An 18,565-nucleotide genomic window follows, 5' to 3' on the forward strand; every position below is an offset into this window, starting at 1 on the left:
CTTGGATATCTGGTTGTGCCAGCTCCAGGGTTCACAGGCCACCAGTCATTACATCACTAAACCCCAAGCCCAGAGTCTAGTCCGGGGGTCTGCAGCCTGTGAGCTGGGTACGGTTTGTACATTTTTAATAGGTCATAAAACAAAAAACCAAACCAAACCACAAAGACAAACATGCAGCCAAGGCCACCTGTGGCCTGCACAGCCTGAAATACTAACTCTTTGGCCCTTTCACAGAAAAGTTCATCCGTCATCAGTTTTCCACCCAAATCAAAGACGAATTCCCAGGAGACTCAGATCACAGACTCAGTCACTAAAAGCTACCTCTTTTGTACTTCTTTAAGATGTTTGACTCCTTGACTGACTTTATCACTTTTCTCCCCCCGCCTCCCCTCTCCAAAGAAATACAAGCCCTCGGAACCCGAGTTTGCTTATGCACAGCTGACCCACGACGAGCTAATCCAGCTGGTCCTCAAACAGAAGGAAGCGATAAGCAAGAAGGAGTGTCAGGTGCGCCAGCTGGAAGACTACATCGACAACCTCCTGGTCAGGGTCATGGAAGAGACCCCCAGCATCCTCCGGGTTCCCTCTCAGGTCGGCAGAAAAGCAGGAAAGATGTGAATCGCTTGCCTCCGGCACTGAGACTTTCGTGTGAGTTTGTTTCCGCCTGCTCCCAAGGCCGAGGACTCGGTGTGCCTGAGAGCCAGGGTCCGGGCTCCAAATCGCTATCTCCCTCGCGCCTTATCTGGCAAGAGTCAATCCCACCCACAGAAGCCAGGTTAATTATTACAATGAATCTTTTATTGGACATTCCCAGGGTTTTATTTTCAAATGCCACTGTGCCTTTAACCAAGTTGTAAATATTTTATGCCTGACCTGAGACGTGGTCATTAGATCTGATCCTGGCCGAGAGGTTCAGATGGCGCTGGGGGTAATAATGTATTTTTAACATTGGGGTTTTCTTTCTTTAATATTGAGATTTTAAAGTACGTCTCCCCTAGTCATTAAAGCTTAGGGTGAGATGACAAGGACCAGGCAATTGGTGTGGTGCTGCACATACTTTCTTGGCTTTTGAGTAGCTCAGCTGTGGCGTTTTGGCTGCAGATGCTAAGTTTTGATACAATGTAAACCTACCCAGCTCCTCGGACTTGGTCTTTTGTTTTCGACTGGAGCAGAGGAGCTTAGGGTGCGCCTCCGAGTGTGCCTCTGAGATTTGGAACAAGCTGCCTTTTGCAGACATCAGCCTCCACTACTCTGTAGCCTTCAAGTGTGCTCTTTATCAACCAAGAGGGGCTGTCTGTGGAGGTACGGAAAGTAGACCAGGGGAACTAGAATCACTTTGCACTGGGGCAGTTGGTCAAAATCCCTCCTCTTGTGATCGCAGGGTCCCTGCTGGCTGGAGTGACCGAGTCAGTGCCTTGATTAGGGATCGGGTGACCCAAGCACTTGCTAAAACAGTCCCACCAGGTACGGAGCAACTGCAGTGGCATCCACTGGCCCTCCCCCATGTGCCGTCGCTCGGCCCCCTGGCTCCCTTGGCAGCTCTTCTCGGCATTTCCCTCCCCCGCCCCTTGTTATAAAATTGCAAAGAGCAAGATGATACCTATTTTTAGATGGCTGTATTTTTTAAACTAGATTAACATACTTTTTTTTTTTTTTTAAACTAGGACACTTGCCCCCTTCTCAACTAATAGCACCAGTTCAGAGTCTTCAGGTAATTTCGTTGTTAGTAACCTAATATTGGAATTGGAATGTTTTCCGTATTACTCATTTTATTCTCCCAGTTGTGACAGAATCTCATCAAATCCCATCATCTCTCCTGGGGGAAGAATGTCACAGGCCAAGTGGGTGGGCAGGGGTTGAGATGAGAGCGGTTATTAAATGGAACTCTCTTCTATGTTCATTCTTGTTATATTGAAGTTGAGGCAAGATGATTGGCAGTGGAATCCCTTTTCAGGATCACGTTTGCTGCCGCGTTAGTTAATATCAGAGCACTTTAATCTGAAGGATGATACTGTAACTTGATTTAGCTAATTTGCTTTTAATTATCGATAGCTCTTTTATTTAATACCCTCCTACAGTACTGGGGACCACTGTAAACTTCTCAGATGACTTGTATTTTTGTAGTGCTATGAGATTTATGTACATCCCTATAAAGAGAACTGGATATTCGCTTGAACTCTGCAGATGCACGTGTATATATTTGTTCTGCAATGTTTTTTACTTGATGTCAATGTACTTTGACGGTGATAACCCGCGTGCACTGGGTGGCGGGAGCGCTGAGTGGTTTCTCCTCGGAAGAGCTGCTGTGGAGACCCGCATTCTTCCCGAGAGCTGGTTGTTGTGGAAAGATCTGCTGCTAGGACCTCGGGGATGGGACCCAGTCTCTGTTTGAAGGAACGTCCGGGTGGAGGAGCAAATTCCTCTGCTCTGTATGCCACTCGAGAACTCTGGAGAATGAAGGACAATCTACTTCAAGGGTGTCTGGTTTCTACCACTGCTGGGAAAAAAAATCCCCAGGTAGCATTCCTGCACCTCTCAAGGTCACTGTTTAACACCTGTCCTTGAGGACTCTACTATGAGGGAGAGCTCAGCTAGGAGAGCTGGAGCCTGCTCTGAGCTGTTCACAGGGGCAGGTGGACTGGAGGGCTGGAGCTCCTGCAGCCGGCGTGGGTCTGAGGGCTTACACCCAGCCGTCTATACCAGGAGAGCCTGAATTAGCCTCTAGCTGCTGAAAACGCTCACCAAACTGATGGGCCCTAGGAGGAGGCCGTGCTCTGCGGAAGCAGGAGCAGCTCTTTCTTGGCCTTGCCTGGCTGACCCCCTAGAAGACCAGTCAGTACTTCAGGGAAGCATCCGATGACATACCAAACACCTTGCAGTGAACTTCAGTTGGAGGTCAGCGTCTGGAAAAAAATGTCAACCCTTTGCCTGGGTGTTCCATATCATCTCAGTCCTTGGCCTTTGACAGATGTCCTGCCCAACCCTTTTATTTCCTGTGTGTCAGCCTCCCCGGGTAACAGAATGGAGGAGCAGGAAAGTCTGTCCTTTGCCACACAAACAGCGTTGACCCTGAGTGGAGGGTGCGTGCATGGTGAGTGGGATACGTGTGTGGTTTCCAGCTCTGCTAACAGTGGGGGCTCGGAAGGGCACAGAGGGAGGAGGGTCCACGACACTCAGCCACCTGCCGGATTGAAGGCCAAAGGCAACCTGATGTTAAATTAGGCACGATCTTCCCTCCCTGTGCCCCTTCTTTTTTAGAACTGCTAACTAATGGTCCCTCAAGGCTGAAGGATCTGTTGCCTTAGGTGGGCGGAGAGCTTAACCTCCAGTTAAGCTTAACCTCCACACCAACCTCAACCCTGTGGTTTCTCAGTATCTATCATGTGAGCTGCTAACTTGACCTCTTCCTCCCTCTGACTGAAAGTTCACCCAGCATCTTTGGATTATAGAATTCTTATTTCCTGCTTTGTTACTTTGGGAATTTTGAATTTCTTTGCTTTTGTTTTTAAGAAGTAACCTAAAATTTCCTACAACACTAAATAAAATGGCACTACCTTTCAAAGATTTGTGTCTGTGGTGTCGTACGGGTGCAGTAAGAATTTCTTCTGTCTTCTTGGAAAACCTTTCTTGGGGGCGTGACCGGCGTTTCTCACCCCATGAGGGTCTCTTGCCTGGATTCCTGCTGCTGCCACACTGTCTGGTGCCCAGGGGCCCCAATGCCCTTTCTCCTTTGGAGGTAGGGACATCTCTGACCCTTCCCTATGACATACCCCATATTTTGGCCTGGAAGGGACTATGGTGTTTACCAGATGAACATCATTTGAATTTCCTGTCCCTAGTGCTACAGGCTGCCACCTTTTCCTTGGCAGTGGTCGCCTTCAGCTAATCACATGAACAAGGCCACTTTCTTGATTCCCTCCCCCATGCCACCCCCTACCTCCTCACCCCTGCCCCACTGATTCCCCAGAGAGTGACATCTTGACTTTTGGAGCATGAGTTGAATTCACACTGGGTTCAGGAATGCCCAGATCAGTACCAGATCTAGGTTCCTGGTTCCATCAACTGAGTTCATTCATTTCTGAGTAGAGGGAATTCTGGCTGTAAAGGACTCTCCTCCTGAGCTCATTCTACCAATCTCCCACCCTTTCCTGATGAGGTGAGAGGTCTGCCTGCCTCAACCAAGGGTCCCAACCTCTCAAAAGGGAGGAGATGCTCTTTCTTAGAGATGAAAGTCACACTGTAGAGGCACAGAGGCAGGCAGCACCCATGAAGCCCCTGGGTGGGCTGGGGGGAGCTACCTGAAGGCCTCCCTGGTTTGGGTGAGGGGCCTGGTTACCCAGCCAGATGTGGACAGTGGGGCCACCGCATACAGTGATACAAAAGCAGCTTCTCTTGAAACAACAGCCTCCCAGATTTGCTTCAAACAAACAAAAAGCCCTCCAAGGAGAGTCTCTAAGGAAGGAATGTTTACACGAATGACCCCCAACTCTCCCCCAAGATTCATTTCCCTTGCTTTTGGAGGGGGCACCCTGCCCACCTCCCCGTGGAAAATGTCATTTACAGGGTACAGTTACCACCATGACTGTGGCCAAAGCGCTGGCAGCACACGCTCCCCTAGCCCTTGAACCCCATCTTGAAGCCGATGGAGCCTGTGCCCTGGGCTTCTCTTTGGGGGTGTCATCTTTTGGCTTCTGCAGGCTTCCCCTCCTGGGAAGGCGGGTGCGATCACTTCCCATTCAAGTTCAAAGCTGGCTTAGCTGAACTCTGTGGGACCAGCGGATCCCAAAGCCACAGAATCTCCTGAGGGAGGATGTCCTTACTTAGCCTTTCGACGTTTGACTCTTTTACACACCTGTATCCCAAGCCCTGGAAATAGTCACCCTGGTGACACTAAGCCCTCAGAGCTGAGAGAAAGCTGCTTCATTCTTGCATATCAACTGCTCACTTCAGGCTGAAACTTGGTCGCAAAAGGAAGTCCTGTTTATTGAGTTCCTGCTTATTCACTAAGCGCTGCTGAGTACTATTTCCAATTCTCAAGGTAGATAATATCTCCATTATGCAGATGAGGAAATGGAGACTTTCAGAGGCATCAAAACTTAAGTTTGCCTGGGGTCCCACAGCAGGTAAAGAAAGGATTTGAACTCCTCACCTGTCCGACCTGGGGTTCTAGAACAAGCGTCAACAAACTATGGCTTTGCTTTTGTTCATGTAACCCTCAAGCCAAGGAATTTTTCCCGGGAGTTCCCTGGCGGTCCAGGAGTTAGGACTCTGCGCTTTCACTGCTGCGGCACCGGGATCAATCCCTGGTCAGGGAACTAAGACCTCACAAGCCTCCCACAAGCTGTGTGGGGTACTGCCAAAACAAAAAAAAAACACAATGATTTTTCCTTTTTTTTTTTTAATGTGGGATGAACAAGTGGCCGGAATGATGACCACAGTCAACAACACCTCACTGAACACTGGAGATTTTTACATTTTAACAATTAAAGAATCAAAATAATATTTCGTGACACATGGAAATTACATGAAATTCAAATTTCAGTGTCTACGCAATTTTATTGGAATACAGCAGTGCTTATTTAGGTAATTGTCTACAGCTGTTTCCACGTTGCAACAGCAGACTTGAGTGCTTAAAACAAAGACCTTCACGTCCACCAAACCTAAATATTTGCTCTCTGGCCCTTCACAGAAAAAGTTTGCTGACCCCCAGTCTAGGCCCCCAGACTAGGAGGCCCCACTCTCCTCTAGCCTTGGGGGTGGAGGAGATAATATTCTGAGTGACTTGAAATCCTGGAGGATGGGCAGGGAAAATGGAGGGCCTCAAGACAAGGCCCGACGAGCCACGGCTCCGAGGAGGGAAGTTCCCTCTGAGGCGACTGTGCTCGTGCTCTAGGCCTGTGACCTCCTTCTCAGAGTTACCAGGTGCCTTTGTTCCTGGGAGATCAGGAAACCGAACACAGCGGGGCTCAGCCCAGGGGAGGGAAAGTGTATTGGGGTCACACAATAAACAACAGGAAAGGGGAAAGTGAATATGAGTGAGGGCAGGGACTTGGCACAAGGATTTAGGAAGTCCTGGCCGTGCCCTGTACCGAGCCTGTGTCACCCTTGGGTGTCAGAGAAGAATCATTGTCTACTGAAGAGCTGAGGTGATGGGGACACGGTCAGAAAGTCTCCAAGACTCACTGTGACGAGGCGAGGGGGTCCTCTGGGCTCAGAGTGAAACTGGGTTAGAGTCATCTGAGCTGGAAGGAGCCCAGGGAGAGGCCCTGAGAGCAGCCCAACTCCCACTGGTTACTCGCTCCAGATTAGAAATGATCCTGTCTCTGAGGAATCCCGTCTATGTGTTGCTTCTGATCGGCCCACCCAGGACAGGTGTCCACCAGAGCTGGACAGCCTTTCCGGAGTGTAGCAGGCACTGCCAGGACACAGGGGTGAGAAAGCCAGGTCATTCCCAGGGAGACTTGTAACAAAGACAGGTAGATCCCTAACACATATGCACATGTCACCAAGGGACGACTGGCCGGGGGCTTCCTTCAGGCCACCAGTGCCCTCCTCTCTGGCCTCTTCTCTAGAAAGAACTCTGGCCTTAAGGTCAGTATTTCACATCTGGACCATGTCTGAGGCATCCTTTCCAATGGCCGCCCCTCCCCAGTAGCTTTCTGCTCTAATCCAGCCCATCCTGGGCACTCAGCATTCCAAAAGCCTACGTGCCAGATACCATGTGGGCTCCAGCCTTACAGACAAGAAGCATGGCTCCAGCTTCACAGGCTCAGGGAGGAGTAGGGGAGAGAGGTTGGAGGAACATCTGTTAAACAGATCATCATGGGCTTCCCTGGTGGTGCAGTGGTTAAGAATCTGCCTGCCAATGCAGGAGACACGGGTTCGAGCCCTGGTCTGGGAAGATCCCACATGTCACGGAGCAACTAAGCCCGTGTGCCACAACTACTGAGCCTGCGCTCTAGAGCCCGCGAACCACAACTAGTGAGCCCACGTGCCACAACTAGTGAAGCCCACGTGCCTAGAGCCCGTGCGCTGCAACAAGAGAAGCCACTGCAGTGAGAAGCCTGCGCACCGCAACGAAGAGTAGCCCCCCTCTCACCACAACTAGGGAAAGCCCACGTGCAGCAACGAAGACCCAATGCAGCCAAAAATAAATAAATAAATATCCCTTAAAAAAAAAAAAACAGATCATCACTATCACTGAATGATGGTAACTCTCGGTAGAGTATGTAGCAGCAGGAAAGGCACGGAGGCTGATGTATCTGTCCTGATTTCCCAGAGGAAGGCAAATAAATTTCCTAAATAAACAGATTTCTTCCTGAGAACGTGAACCCCAGACTTGCATGTCTTAGTGGAGCGCGCCATCTTCTGGCCTGGGTCCTGACCACCTCCTAGCCTGTCTGTGTCTGAGGGCGAGGCTCTCTTACACTATCACATACTTGTGGCTGGAAGAGAATTACCCCTCCACCCCTAGAGTTGCTGGTAGGAGAATCATAAAGCTGCTCTTCCACTTTACTGTGAGTAGTGTTGAGGAAAGCAGAATTTTGGGGCTTCTGTCATAGGTAGATGACTGTAGTAAAATTCCACTTTAAAAAACTGCAGTTCAGTTCAAGATCTGCACAAAACTGGGGATGAGAGGAGTCTGATGCTGTTCTGTATGGTAATGTAAAGAACTACTCCCAAAGAGACACATGTGTATGTATAACTGAATCACTTTGCTGTACGCCTGAAACTAACACAACACTGTTAATCACCTATACTCCAATATAAAATAAAAAGTTAAAAAAAAAAAAAAAGAAACCTACTCCTGGGCTTCCCTGGTGGTGCAGTGGTTAAGAATCCACCTGACAACGCAGGGGACACGGGTTCGAGCCCTGGTCCGGGAAGATCCCACATGCCGCGGAGCAACTAAGCCCATGCGCCACAACTACTGAGCCTGTGCTCTAGAGCCCACGAGCCACAACTACTGAGCCTGTGAGCCACAACTACTGAAGCCTGCACGCCTAGAGCCCATGCTCCGCAACAAGAGAAGCCACCGCAGTGAAAAGCCCACGCACCGCAACGAAGAGTAGCCCCTGCTCGCCGCAACTAGAGAAAGCCCGCGCGCAGCAACGAAGACCCAACGCAGCCAAAAAATAAATTAATTAAAAACAAAAAACACCTACTCCCAGTGCCAGTTATGTTGCTTTTAGGGACCTGTTTCCCATCCCCAGTAAGGATGTCGACTGCACTGTCTGAAACTAACAGATGTCTCTGAGAGCTGTGTGTGCACACATGGGCACACAAGTGTGTCCCCAGTATTGATCTGCTGGACAACCAGAAATAAATCCTGTCATACCTCACAGTAGTGGGGAAGTCTAGGAAAGAGGGAACTTGGGGCACCAAAGCTCACTCAAGCCCTCGCATGGCATGGGGCTAAAGTGAGTAATTCACACCTCAGGGAATGGACTGTTAGAGATTATTGCATCCCTTGGTTGGGAGAGGGGGTGGATCCCTCCAGTGGGACCAAGCCCTGTGGTAGCGCATGGGATTTCTCTAGGAGAGCGGTTCTCTTGCTCTGAGAAAGCAGTCTCTGGGGGACCGGATGGGACCCTTAGATGTGGCTATTGAGGAGAGAGACTCGAGGAGAGTGTGGGAAAGAAGGCGCTGACACCTTTTGAAGGTGTTTTTGTTTGGTTTGATTGGTTTTTAATGCTTCCCTCTTGACGTGTGAGGGGAATCTTATGAAAGTTCCCATCTCACTGATATGTTTTCATTTATATTATAATCGCATTCAGTTCTTCAACCCTTCAGTATAGCCCATTAACCATCTCATGTGATGCTGATGTGGAAAATGAAAAACTGGAAGTCTAGCTGCTCTGTGTTCACTGGTCAGCTAATACCTGGAATCCTGACAGTTCACTGAGGTCCAGGGTGCCAGAAGTTCTGTTGTGCAGTAGGAAGGGAGGGGAGGCTTTGGGGTAGCCCTGAGCAGAGGGGAGGGACTTGTGAGCCAGAGGGGCTGAACGGACAATTCTTGAAAGGTACAGCACCTCTCTCCCAATTTATATTAGAGGAAAGTGGCATTTGAAGCAGAGAAGGCTGCTGCGTGGATTACAGACAAGAGGCAATCTTATTTTGGTCAGAGATGCTCTTGTTCTGCACTGTGGTCCAGAGAACTCACAGTCTCTTAAGGCATAGAGTCCTCTGTACCTGACCACTGGTTGTAGCTCTTTCAAAAGAACCTATAGCTCTGCCTGATCAGAACCCTTTTTTTTGAGGCTCACATCCTCTGTTTGAGGACTCACTGGGTACATGGTCATTATGTCACCTCATCTCTTCATACTAATAAGTACCGTTTTTCTGTTGAAAACTTTTCAGCTCTAGGATGCATACTTTATTGGTCTTCTAAAGAAGACAGCTGTGACCTGTGTCTTAATCCTCAAGGGAGAATCCCTATCTGTTAAGGGGCTGGCAAGACACCCTTTTTCCTCAATTCAGTCTGTGTAGGAGCTGTCCAATCATTTTCTGTTTTCAGTGGGAAGTGCTCACCGTTCACCCCCAAGTCCCAGTGCATGGTTGAAATTGAGCCCACAACAGCTCCCAAGATCTGCTAATGCCGGACCTGCCTGAAATTCTCCACCACCAGACTGAGAAGCAGAAATTCCCCACCTACTTTCAGTACTGGCTATGATGACTTCCATCTGTTGTCTTGGAGTCAGAAGGAACTGGCCTTTGGTTCTTTGTCATTTAACTCAATTTTCTTATTTTTCAGACACAACTGATTCTAAAACTTTCAAGTGTTAAAACCTTTGGTTTTGTTTTGTTTTGTTTTGCCACATCATGCAGCTTGCGGAATCTTACCTCCCCGACCAGGGACTGAACGCGGGCCCTCGGCAGTGAAAGCATGGAGTCCTAACCACTGAACCACTAGGGAATTCCCAAAAACCTGTATTCTTGATGAGTGCAATTAGGATTTACTTATGAGAAAGCACACTTTCTTTGGTCATGTTTAATTTATATTCAAACATGACATACAAAATCTCTCATGTGTAAGCTTGCTAGAGGCACTCTTTTGCTCAAGAGTCTTTGATCTATACTATCCCATGCTAGGAACTTTGGAGCTAGAATCTTGGAGCATCTTAAAGCTCACGTTTAAAAACATCCAAATCTGCTTGAACCCTTCAGATTGCCAAGGGCCTCACCACCCCATATTCTTTCTCTCCAACTCCCTTAGACATTCCTTGCCTAGCCTCTGAAAGCATCCGAGGTTGCCACTCTGGATTTTAATTCAACTCCTTCATTCTACAGTGGAGGAAAATAGACTGCAAAGAGAGGAAACAACTTGCTTGAGGGGAAGCCACTCTGGAAAGAGCACGATTTCCTGCTCTCTTGATACACTACTCTCCCTTTTAGACACAGATTTTGTACTACGGCCCAAATCAACATCCATCACCAAAGAGAAATGGAGAATCTGCGATTCCCCTAGCGCTTTAGAAAAAAGAGTTGTTTGCGGATGGCAACAATTTCTTGTCTGTTATCCGTGTCCATGCAGGTAGAACGCTCACTCAAATGCAAACCCCCAGTCTGGCCCACCTCAAAGTAACTACAGATTGCGGGGAAGCCGAAGACACAGTCCAGAACAGGAACCTTCTCTCCTAGATCACGTTTCTACCCGAGTCCAAATAGGAACGGACCGGAAGTGGCGCGCAGCCGCGGAGGAAATACCTATAGTACAGCCGTCACGCTGGCCGGAAGAGAACGGTGCAGACCTTACAAGGCTCCGCTCCTACTTCCTGCTTCCGCACAGTTGCTGTTGTCGACGTTAGGGGCGGGTATCGGAAAGCTTCCTCGGCTCTGGACGGGTTGTGAGATGCCGGGCGGAGGCCGGTGTCCCGATTGCGGCTCCACTGAGCTCGTGGAAGACTCGCACTATTCGCAGAACCAGCTGGTGTGCTCCGACTGCGGCTGTGTGGTCACCGAGGGAGTCCTTACTACCACCTACACTGACGAGGGCAACCTCCGAGGTACCTCTGCGGGCTTTTCTGGGGCCGTGGATACAGCCTGGGGCTGCGGAGGGATTGACGTCAGATTCTTATCTCCTGCCCTCTCCCTGTCACGTGCACACTTAAATATGAGAGAAAACAGCCTAAAGTGGACGAGCGAGCTGCAGAAGGTCAGGGACTGCCACTTATCTGTGTTTTTCTAGCACCATATCTGGTATATGTAGTAGGTATTAACAAATGTTGAATAAATGAAACAGAAACAAAGTTCCACTCAGTTTACCTAGTCTGGGCATGGTTGAAGAATTGTATTGATAGATCAATTCATTACGAATACAGAAAATACTATTATCCCGAAGTAGTTTTGAGCACTAATTGGCAAAAGCAATCTTTTTTTTTTTCTTTACTTTGCTTTCCAAGTCCCTGAGCAATGCAGCCCTCAAAATCTGTGCAGGCAGGAGAATTGCCTGAACTGGATGTACAGGAGGGACGGCTGGAAATTTGGAACACTTGGAGCTGCTTTAGGGCAGTCCTAGTCCTCTTTAGTCTCTGTGTATTTGGTATTGCTTGTGGTCATGGAAAACCAGGTGGACCTTTATCTTGCAAAGATGGGCACCTTCTGTGAGACAAGGAGTGGGTGCATGATGATTGGGATTCTGCTCCCCAGTTTTGTGTGGTGGGAGGGAAGGGATTTGGTGAATAGAGGCTAAACAAGCTATTTGTTGTTCATTATCTTACAGAAGTAACATATTCCCGAAGCACAGGGGAAAACGAACAAGTTAGTCGCAGCCAGCAACGAGGTGAGTATCAACCTTTTATGACACAGTGGCTTTAAAGAAATTTCTCCTGATGGTCTAGCCCAGTGGTCCCCAACCTTTTTGGCACCAGGGACCGGTTTCGTGGAAGACAGTTTTTCCACGGACTGGGTGGGGGGGATGGTTTAGGTAGTAATGAGAGCGATGGGGAGCGGCAGATGGAGCTTTGCTGGCTCGCCTGCCGCTCACCTCCTGCTGTGGCACTCAGTTCCTAACAGGCCGAGGACTGGTAGTGGTTGGTCCGGGGGTTGGGGACCCCGTCTAGCCCATCTGCTTGTCTTTCCTGTTTTCAGCATTACTGGGTAAGGTAGAGAAGAAGAGAATGGTAATTAGAAATAAAGAATGAGGATGGTTCTAAGACAGGTAGCAATTAGGTGGAAGGTTTAGGTTTGCTTGGGGGGTATGTCTGAGGTAGACTCAAGGAACCCAGATCAAACTTTGGCTTGGCCACAAATCAAACCAGCCTCCAGAAGATGGGACACTGAAGTGTGACTTCCTTCCACAAATGTCTTTGTGCCTTTCGAATGACCTCACCAAGTGTCACTCTTGTCATTGTAGAAAGGTCCATTATTTGTGCTTCTGGTATCTGAGGCAAGTTGAACAGAAATTGCTAGGAGCTGCATGGTGGCTTCTTTGACCCTCTATGTACAGTATCGTGTCATCTGCCAACAGTGACAGTTTTACTTCTTCCTTTCCAATTTAGATTCCTTTTATTTCTTTTTCTTCTCTGATTGCTATGTCTGGGACTTCCAAAACTATGTTGAATAAAAATGGCGAGAGTGGACTTTCTTGTCTTGTTCCTGATCTTAGAGGAAATGCTTTCAGCTTTTCACCATTGAGTATGATGTTAGCTGTGGGTTTGTCATATATGGCCTTTATTATGTTGAGGTATGTTCTCTGCCCACTTTCTGGAGAGTTTTTCTCATAAATGGATGTTGAATTTTATCAAAAGCTTTTTCTGCATCTATTGAGATGATCATACGGTTTTTATTCTTCAATTTGTTGATGTGGTGTATCACACTGATTGATTTGCAGATATTGAAAAATCTTTGCATCCCTGGGATAAATCCCACGTGATCATGGTGTATGATCCTTTTAAGGTGTTGTTGAGACCCCTCTAACTCCTGCTGTGGGTTTCTTAGGTCTCCGCCGAGTGAGAGACCTCTGTCGAGTTCTGCAACTGCCACCAACATTTGAGGACACGGCAGTTGCCTACTACCAACAGGCATACCAGCACTCTGGCATCCGTGCTGCCAGGCTGCAGAAGAAGGAGGTGTTGGTCGGGTGCTGTGTCTTAATCACCTGCCGGCAGCGTAACTGGCCCCTGACCATGGGAACCATCTGCACCCTGCTGTATGCAGATTTGGATATGTTTTCAGGCACCTACATGCAGATGGTGAAGCTCCTGGGGCTGGATGTGCCATCTCTGTGCTTGGTGGACCTGGTGAAGACCTACTGTAGCAGGTACCTGCCTAGTGGGAGACACGGGGATGGGATGGGTTTAGACCTGAATCCTTTTACCTCTGGCTGTCTGTTTTTGACCAAAGCCCATTCTACAAGGGTGGGAGAAAAAAGTCTTCTCCCTCTCCTGTGCCTAGCAGTAATCAGGTTAATCCTGTTTTACATTTCTGGAATGTTATAATTTTCAAATCCCTTTGCCCTTACAGCAACCTAATGATGTAGGAAGGAAGGTGTTAGCCTTGGCACGGGGCTCCTGGGTTCCACCTCTCATGTTGTGTGTGGCCTACTTGGCTAGATGCAACAGCCCTGCCTCGACAGGATCATGTGTGATTAGAGCTGAAAGGATATTAGTGAATGACAGAGCTGGAGTTAGAAGCCAGTTTTTTTTTTTTTTTTTTTAAATAAGTAGCTGTGTTCTTTTTTTCTGACAAATATGGTAGAAAGCAAAGACTATCGGTGTGAAACAATCTTGGGTGTGAAGCTTGGTTACCTCCAAGCTGGATGACTATGGGCAAGTGTTTTGACTCTGAATGCACGTGACAGGCTGTGGAGTAGATTAAAGGAGAACATTTGTGAAGCCCTCAGAATGATGGCTGATGGGGTGGGGGGAGGGGGATTGTCAAGAAATGTTAGCTCCCTTCTGCATTCTCCTGCCCTTTACCTCTTCAGCAGGAGACTCACACTGTCTTCTCTCGGTACCTGGATAAACTTGCTGCCCAGCAAGCTTGAGTGTTCCCGGGAGGATAGCATAGCTTGCCCATCTTCCGCGCTTTGAAAGAGCGGTCCCCCAGAGGTATTGAGACCAGACCCTCATTTTGGTTATTTCAGCTTCAAACTGTTTGAAGCCTCCCCGTCCGTGCCAGCCAAGTACGTGGAAGACAAGGAGAAGATGCTGTCGCGAACGCTGCAGTTGGTGGAGCTGGCGGATGAGACGTGGCTGGTGACCGGGCGGCATCCCTTGCCTGTCATCACCGCTGCCACTTTCCTGGCTTGGCAGTCGCTTCGGCCTTCAGATCGGCTGACGTGTTCCCTTGCCCGGTTTTGTAAATTGGCGAACGTGGACCTGCCCTACCCCGCTTCCTCCCGCCTGCAGGAGCTGCTGGCTGTGCTGCTGCGGCTGGCCGAGCAGCTGGCCTGGTTGCAGGTCCTGAAGCTTGACAAGCGGTCTGTGGTCGCGCACATCGGCGACCTTCTCCAGCACCGCCACATGTTGGTCCGCAAGGCCTTTCGAGACGGAACAGCAGAGCCAGGCGCGCTGGACGCCGGGGAGGAGGAGCTGCAGGGGCCGGGGTGGGGGAGAGAGGACCGGGGCCATGGCTCCTTAGATTTGCCTGCAGGGAAGCGGCCAGCGAGCCCCGCCCTCCTCCTTCCACCCTGCATGTTGAAGCCCCCAAAGCGGAGCTGTCCCACACCCCCTGTCTCCACGGTCACTGGAGATGAGAACATTTCTGATAGTGAGATCGAGCAGTATTTGCGTACCCCTCAGGAAGTTAGGGACTTCCAGAGAGCTCAGGCCGCCAGACAGGCTGCCACGAGTGTTCCTAACCCTCCCTGATGCACAGCCGGGGTCGGGGGGGTGGGGCGGGCGCTTAACCCCATCTGACAGCGGCTTGCTAACAGGCCTGATGTAGCCAGAGAAATCAGTGTATACAAGTCCTTAGGTATCTCCGTTCTCATTTAAGGGACCCAAGAGGGGCTCTGCAGTTATTGGACCCCAGGTCCCAGAGTCGAAGTCAGAAGGAACATGGGACGCCTGAGTTGGAGAGTCCCATCCCTCGGTCCCAGACAGTGGTCACACATACTCCTGTGGGCTGGCTTTCTCTTGGACTGTTGGGAAAGTGCCAGGCGCTCTCCTGCTCTCGGTTCAGGGTTCAGATTGCATACACCGCAGCTGTAGGGCTGGCGGGGCCTCCCTGCTGGTGTGGAGCAGTGCGCATTCCCGATGGTATCAGCCCTCAGAGGATGGAACTGGGCAGCCCTCGGCCCTGCGTCCATTCACAGGCCTGAGTGGATTCATGTGTACAGTGTCAGAGATCCTCTCCCTCCTAACAAAAGGACCGGGGGTGGAGTAAGCTCATAGCTCAAAGGGCTTTGCAAAATTTTAATATATTAAAACAAGAGGCATCTGCTAGAAAACATTCTATTGTATAAAACCCGAGCTTTTAAAAACATGTTTTCTTTGGCACTTTTCATCCCCTCCCTCCCCTTTCCCCAGCGTATTGCAAAAAGCTCTCCAGTGCTAAGGCATTGGCGGGGTATGTAAACAGCAGCCAGCATACGTGGAAGAATAATACGAAGCTTTTTTTTTTTTTGCCTTTTTTTTTTCTGTCTAATATTGTCTGTGCAGCAAGCATAAATAACAGGACGCATCCCAAGGCGTGTGGGTTTTCTCCCTTCCCCTCTGTCTTCTCTTGCCTTGGTGATCAGGCTGGGGTGATATGATATGATATGATATGGCCAGGTTTCCCTGGGGCTTTTCATGAGGCCCAGGGTTCCCTCCACTTGCATTGCATCCTGTAACCAAAGGCTGGTGGTTGCTTTTAAGGTTGGGAGAAATATGCGTGCTGGTGTTTAAAAGCAGTGAACGTGCAGGCCCCAGGTGAGCTGCAGGGGGCCCCGCCCACTGCCCCGGGGACTTGGCTTGGGCTTCCCGGAGGCAGGAAGCTGGTTTGATGTTTTGGAGGTTTCTCCCTAATATGGAGCTGGAGATCAAATCATTGGAAAGGCTCTCCTCTATGGCCTCATGTAGGCAGGGAGTGCTCTTTGTCAGTCCTTCGGGGTGGAGGGCTGAGACTGGGGATATGGGCCTGTGATTGGACAGTAAGTGCTTCTCCAGCACCACCTGCAGCCTGGCGGTGGCGCCCCTCTTCAGAGCGTTTTTTTGTGTTTTTTTTTAATAGGATTAGGTTTAAGGCAGGACTAGCTTCAGCTCCAGATCTAAGCACTAACTCTCCCTGCTTCCCTCACATCACCTCCAGGCATCTGGCAGGCAGCTTCTTAGGTGTAGGGCCTGGGCTTTGTCCTGAAGTGCCACCTCTGAGCCCTGCCGTGTGGTGTGTGTCCCAGTCCTGTGGGAATGGCCTCCAGCCCTGATGGTGCACCTTTCCACCTGCCCCCCTTCCAGAGGGCTGGGTGATCCCTGCAGCTGCCTTTCACACTGCCCCACCTTCTCCTTTTGCATAGTTGATCCGAAAAGCAGCACCTTGTTTCCTCCCATCGGTCCTGGTCACCTGGCTCATCTGCTAGGCTGGCCCCCTAGTTAGCCAGAACTGGGTGGGGGAGAGGCCCTAGGATCTGGGCTCAGGTGGGTGACTGATTCCGAGGAGGGCAGCGAGGAGAGAACACCTTACTCAGGCCCCCATCCCCCGTGTGTTCCCGGTAAGGCTGACGGCCGCCCGTGAGCGGGGCGGGAGGTGCGGGGGGTACCTTAGGAGAAGCCCGCCTGAGCTGTGCTGTCCCTGCCGCTCTTGCTCACTCCGCAGCCCCACAGGACCTTCCCCCCAGCCTGGACGGCAGGGGCTGCCGAAACCAGCCTGCGCTGGGACGGAAACGTATCCTGCCTGCGGTTCGGGGATTGTCTGTCGCTACCCCAGACGGATGGCCCTCTTGGCGGTGGCGGGCCTGTGCCTGTCCTTTCCCCAGCCTCCGGGACTAAAGCTGGCGGGCCCGGGCACAGCGAGCCACCTCTACCTCAATCCTGGGGACGTACCGATCGACGTCTCTGAGGGCCCCCGGGAAGCGGGGTCTCCTGCGCGCGCGGCCCGCGCGTCCTGAAGCGGCGCCCGCCCCCCGCCTAGACGGTGGTCTCGCTCTTCCAGAGCCCCGTCTTCATGCAGCCGCCGCCGGCCGCCTCGGCGCCGCTCAAGGTGACGTCGTCGTACTTGCCGCCCTTGGGGGCGCCGTTCAGGCTGGCCGCGTTGAGCGGGTACGAGCGGCGCTGGCTCTCCTTCTCCAGCGCGCCGCCCACGCCGCCCTTGAGGTGGTCGCGGCCGGCGCTGCGGCGCTGGCCCGGCCGGCCGGCCTCGGGGAGCGGCGCGGCGCTCGTGTCGCTGCCCTCCGACGGCGTGAGCGTGCTCTCGCCCTCGAGCCGGGGGCCGGCGCCCGGGCTGTTGCGGCTGCTGCCCGGGTAGCTGTCGGACGGGCTGTTGTGCGGGCTGCCGCTCTCGCCCGACGGCAACTCGGCCGCCCCGGCCGCGCCCCCGCGCGGCCCCCGGAGCCGGTTCCTGCCGCAGGCCTCCCCCGCGCGATGCCCCTTGGCCCGGCTCTTGTGGCCCCGGCGGCCGTGGTGCGAGTTGTTCGGGTGGCGCGGGCCAAGGCTCCCCCGGGGGCCCGGCGTCTCGGGCTCCCCCTCCCCGCGGGCCGCCGCCCCCGCCTCGCACGCTTGGCTCTGCGCCAGCTGCAGGTTGGTGAGCTTGCAGGGGCCCGGGGGCGGGGCGGGGCCGCTGCTGCCGCTCGGGGACGACTTGAGGGACGCGGGCCCCTCTCCGAACGCCGGGGACCCGTCCTCGGGGGCGGTGGGCGCGGCCCGCGGGGAGGCTCGGGAGGCCGAGGCGGGGGGACGGCACGCGCGCCAGGAGGCCCTGACGTCCCTGCGCCTGGCACAGTGATGGGTGAAGACGAAGAGGCCCAGGGCGGAGGCCGCCACCCCGTACAGGCAGCTGCACACCACCCGGGGCAGCCAGCGCTGGGACACGCTCAGAGCCCCGCAGGCCCACATGGCCAGGTAGAGGAAATGCGTGGTCACCAGCGCCCCCAGCTGGACTCCTGGAGAATAGAGACCGTCACCCTCCTCCGGGGGCCCGGGCGTCACCACCCCTGTGCTCCCAGCGGCCAGAAGGGAACCCGAGTCACTCAGGAGGGGGCCGCTGCTCCTGAGCCTGGTGGAACCCCTCAGCTCCTCCCCTGGCTCCAGGGAGACCCTGCTGGTGCCCCCCTTTGGGCTCTGTGCCAGAGGACCCCGTAAGCGCAGCCCCGCGCACAGGAAATAGATCCACGTGATGAGCAGAATCAAAGCCACCGGGATGTAGAAGGCTCCTAGGCTTGGGCGCCACACTAGCCAGCAGCTGAGGGGAGACACAGGCGGCGCGCGTGAGGTGGGGCGCGGAGGCTGGGTGGGCGGGAAGGGAGGCTATGGTGAGTGGAGAGGCGGAAGCAGCTCAGTCAGCAAGCAGGGCTTGGGGCTGGGTGACGGGCTGGGTGACAGGCTGGGCTGGGTGACGGGCTGCGCGGGTGGGCGGCGCCGCCGCGGCGGAGCAGGAGGCATCCCGGGCAGGGCGGGGAGGTTTGGGGCAGGCGGGCCTCGCACTC

The 18,565-nt window shown here is 52.2% G+C and overlaps 3 protein-coding genes across 11 annotated transcripts in view; 2 read left to right on the forward strand and 1 right to left on the reverse strand.

Annotated features, from left to right (window-relative positions):
* Positions 1 to 3,562, forward strand: part of RAB11FIP1 (RAB11 family interacting protein 1) — a 33,282-nt gene extending 29,720 nt beyond the window's left edge. For 3 of the 5 annotated variants that reach the window (XM_082374939.1, XM_082374943.1, XM_082374942.1), the window contains one exon: positions 400 to 3,562. In XM_082374939.1, coding sequence (XP_082231065.1) covers positions 400 to 618 — 219 coding nt within the window. In that variant the 3' untranslated portion in view covers positions 619 to 3,562. The remainder of the gene's footprint in view (positions 1 to 399) is intronic. The other 2 variants (XM_082374941.1, XM_082374940.1) reach the window with 2 other exon arrangements.
* A 7,177-nt stretch (positions 3,563 to 10,739) lies between these two features.
* On the forward strand, positions 10,740 to 15,429 carry BRF2 (BRF2 general transcription factor IIIB subunit). The gene is made up of 4 exons (XM_082375022.1): positions 10,740 to 11,006; positions 11,723 to 11,782; positions 12,940 to 13,261; positions 14,087 to 15,429. The coding sequence occupies exons 1-4, from the start codon at positions 10,853 to 10,855 to the stop codon at positions 14,811 to 14,813; spliced, it is 1,263 nt and encodes a 420-aa protein (XP_082231148.1). The 5' UTR covers positions 10,740 to 10,852; the 3' UTR covers positions 14,814 to 15,429.
* Positions 15,430 to 16,101: 672 nt separating this feature from the next.
* ADGRA2 (adhesion G protein-coupled receptor A2) overlaps positions 16,102 to 18,565 on the reverse strand; it is a 34,045-nt gene continuing 31,581 nt past the window's right edge. For all 5 annotated transcript variants that reach the window (XM_082374937.1, XM_082374935.1, XM_082374934.1 and 2 more), the window contains one exon: positions 16,102 to 18,321. In XM_082374937.1, the coding sequence (XP_082231063.1) occupies positions 17,052 to 18,321 (1,270 nt within the window). In that variant the 3' untranslated portion in view covers positions 16,102 to 17,051. The remainder of the gene's footprint in view (positions 18,322 to 18,565) is intronic.

The sequence above is a fragment of the Balaenoptera borealis genome, assembly GCF_965194805.1.
Source record: "Balaenoptera borealis genome assembly, chromosome: 21".
In the NCBI taxonomy this organism is placed as follows: Eukaryota; Metazoa; Chordata; class Mammalia; order Artiodactyla; family Balaenopteridae; genus Balaenoptera; species Balaenoptera borealis.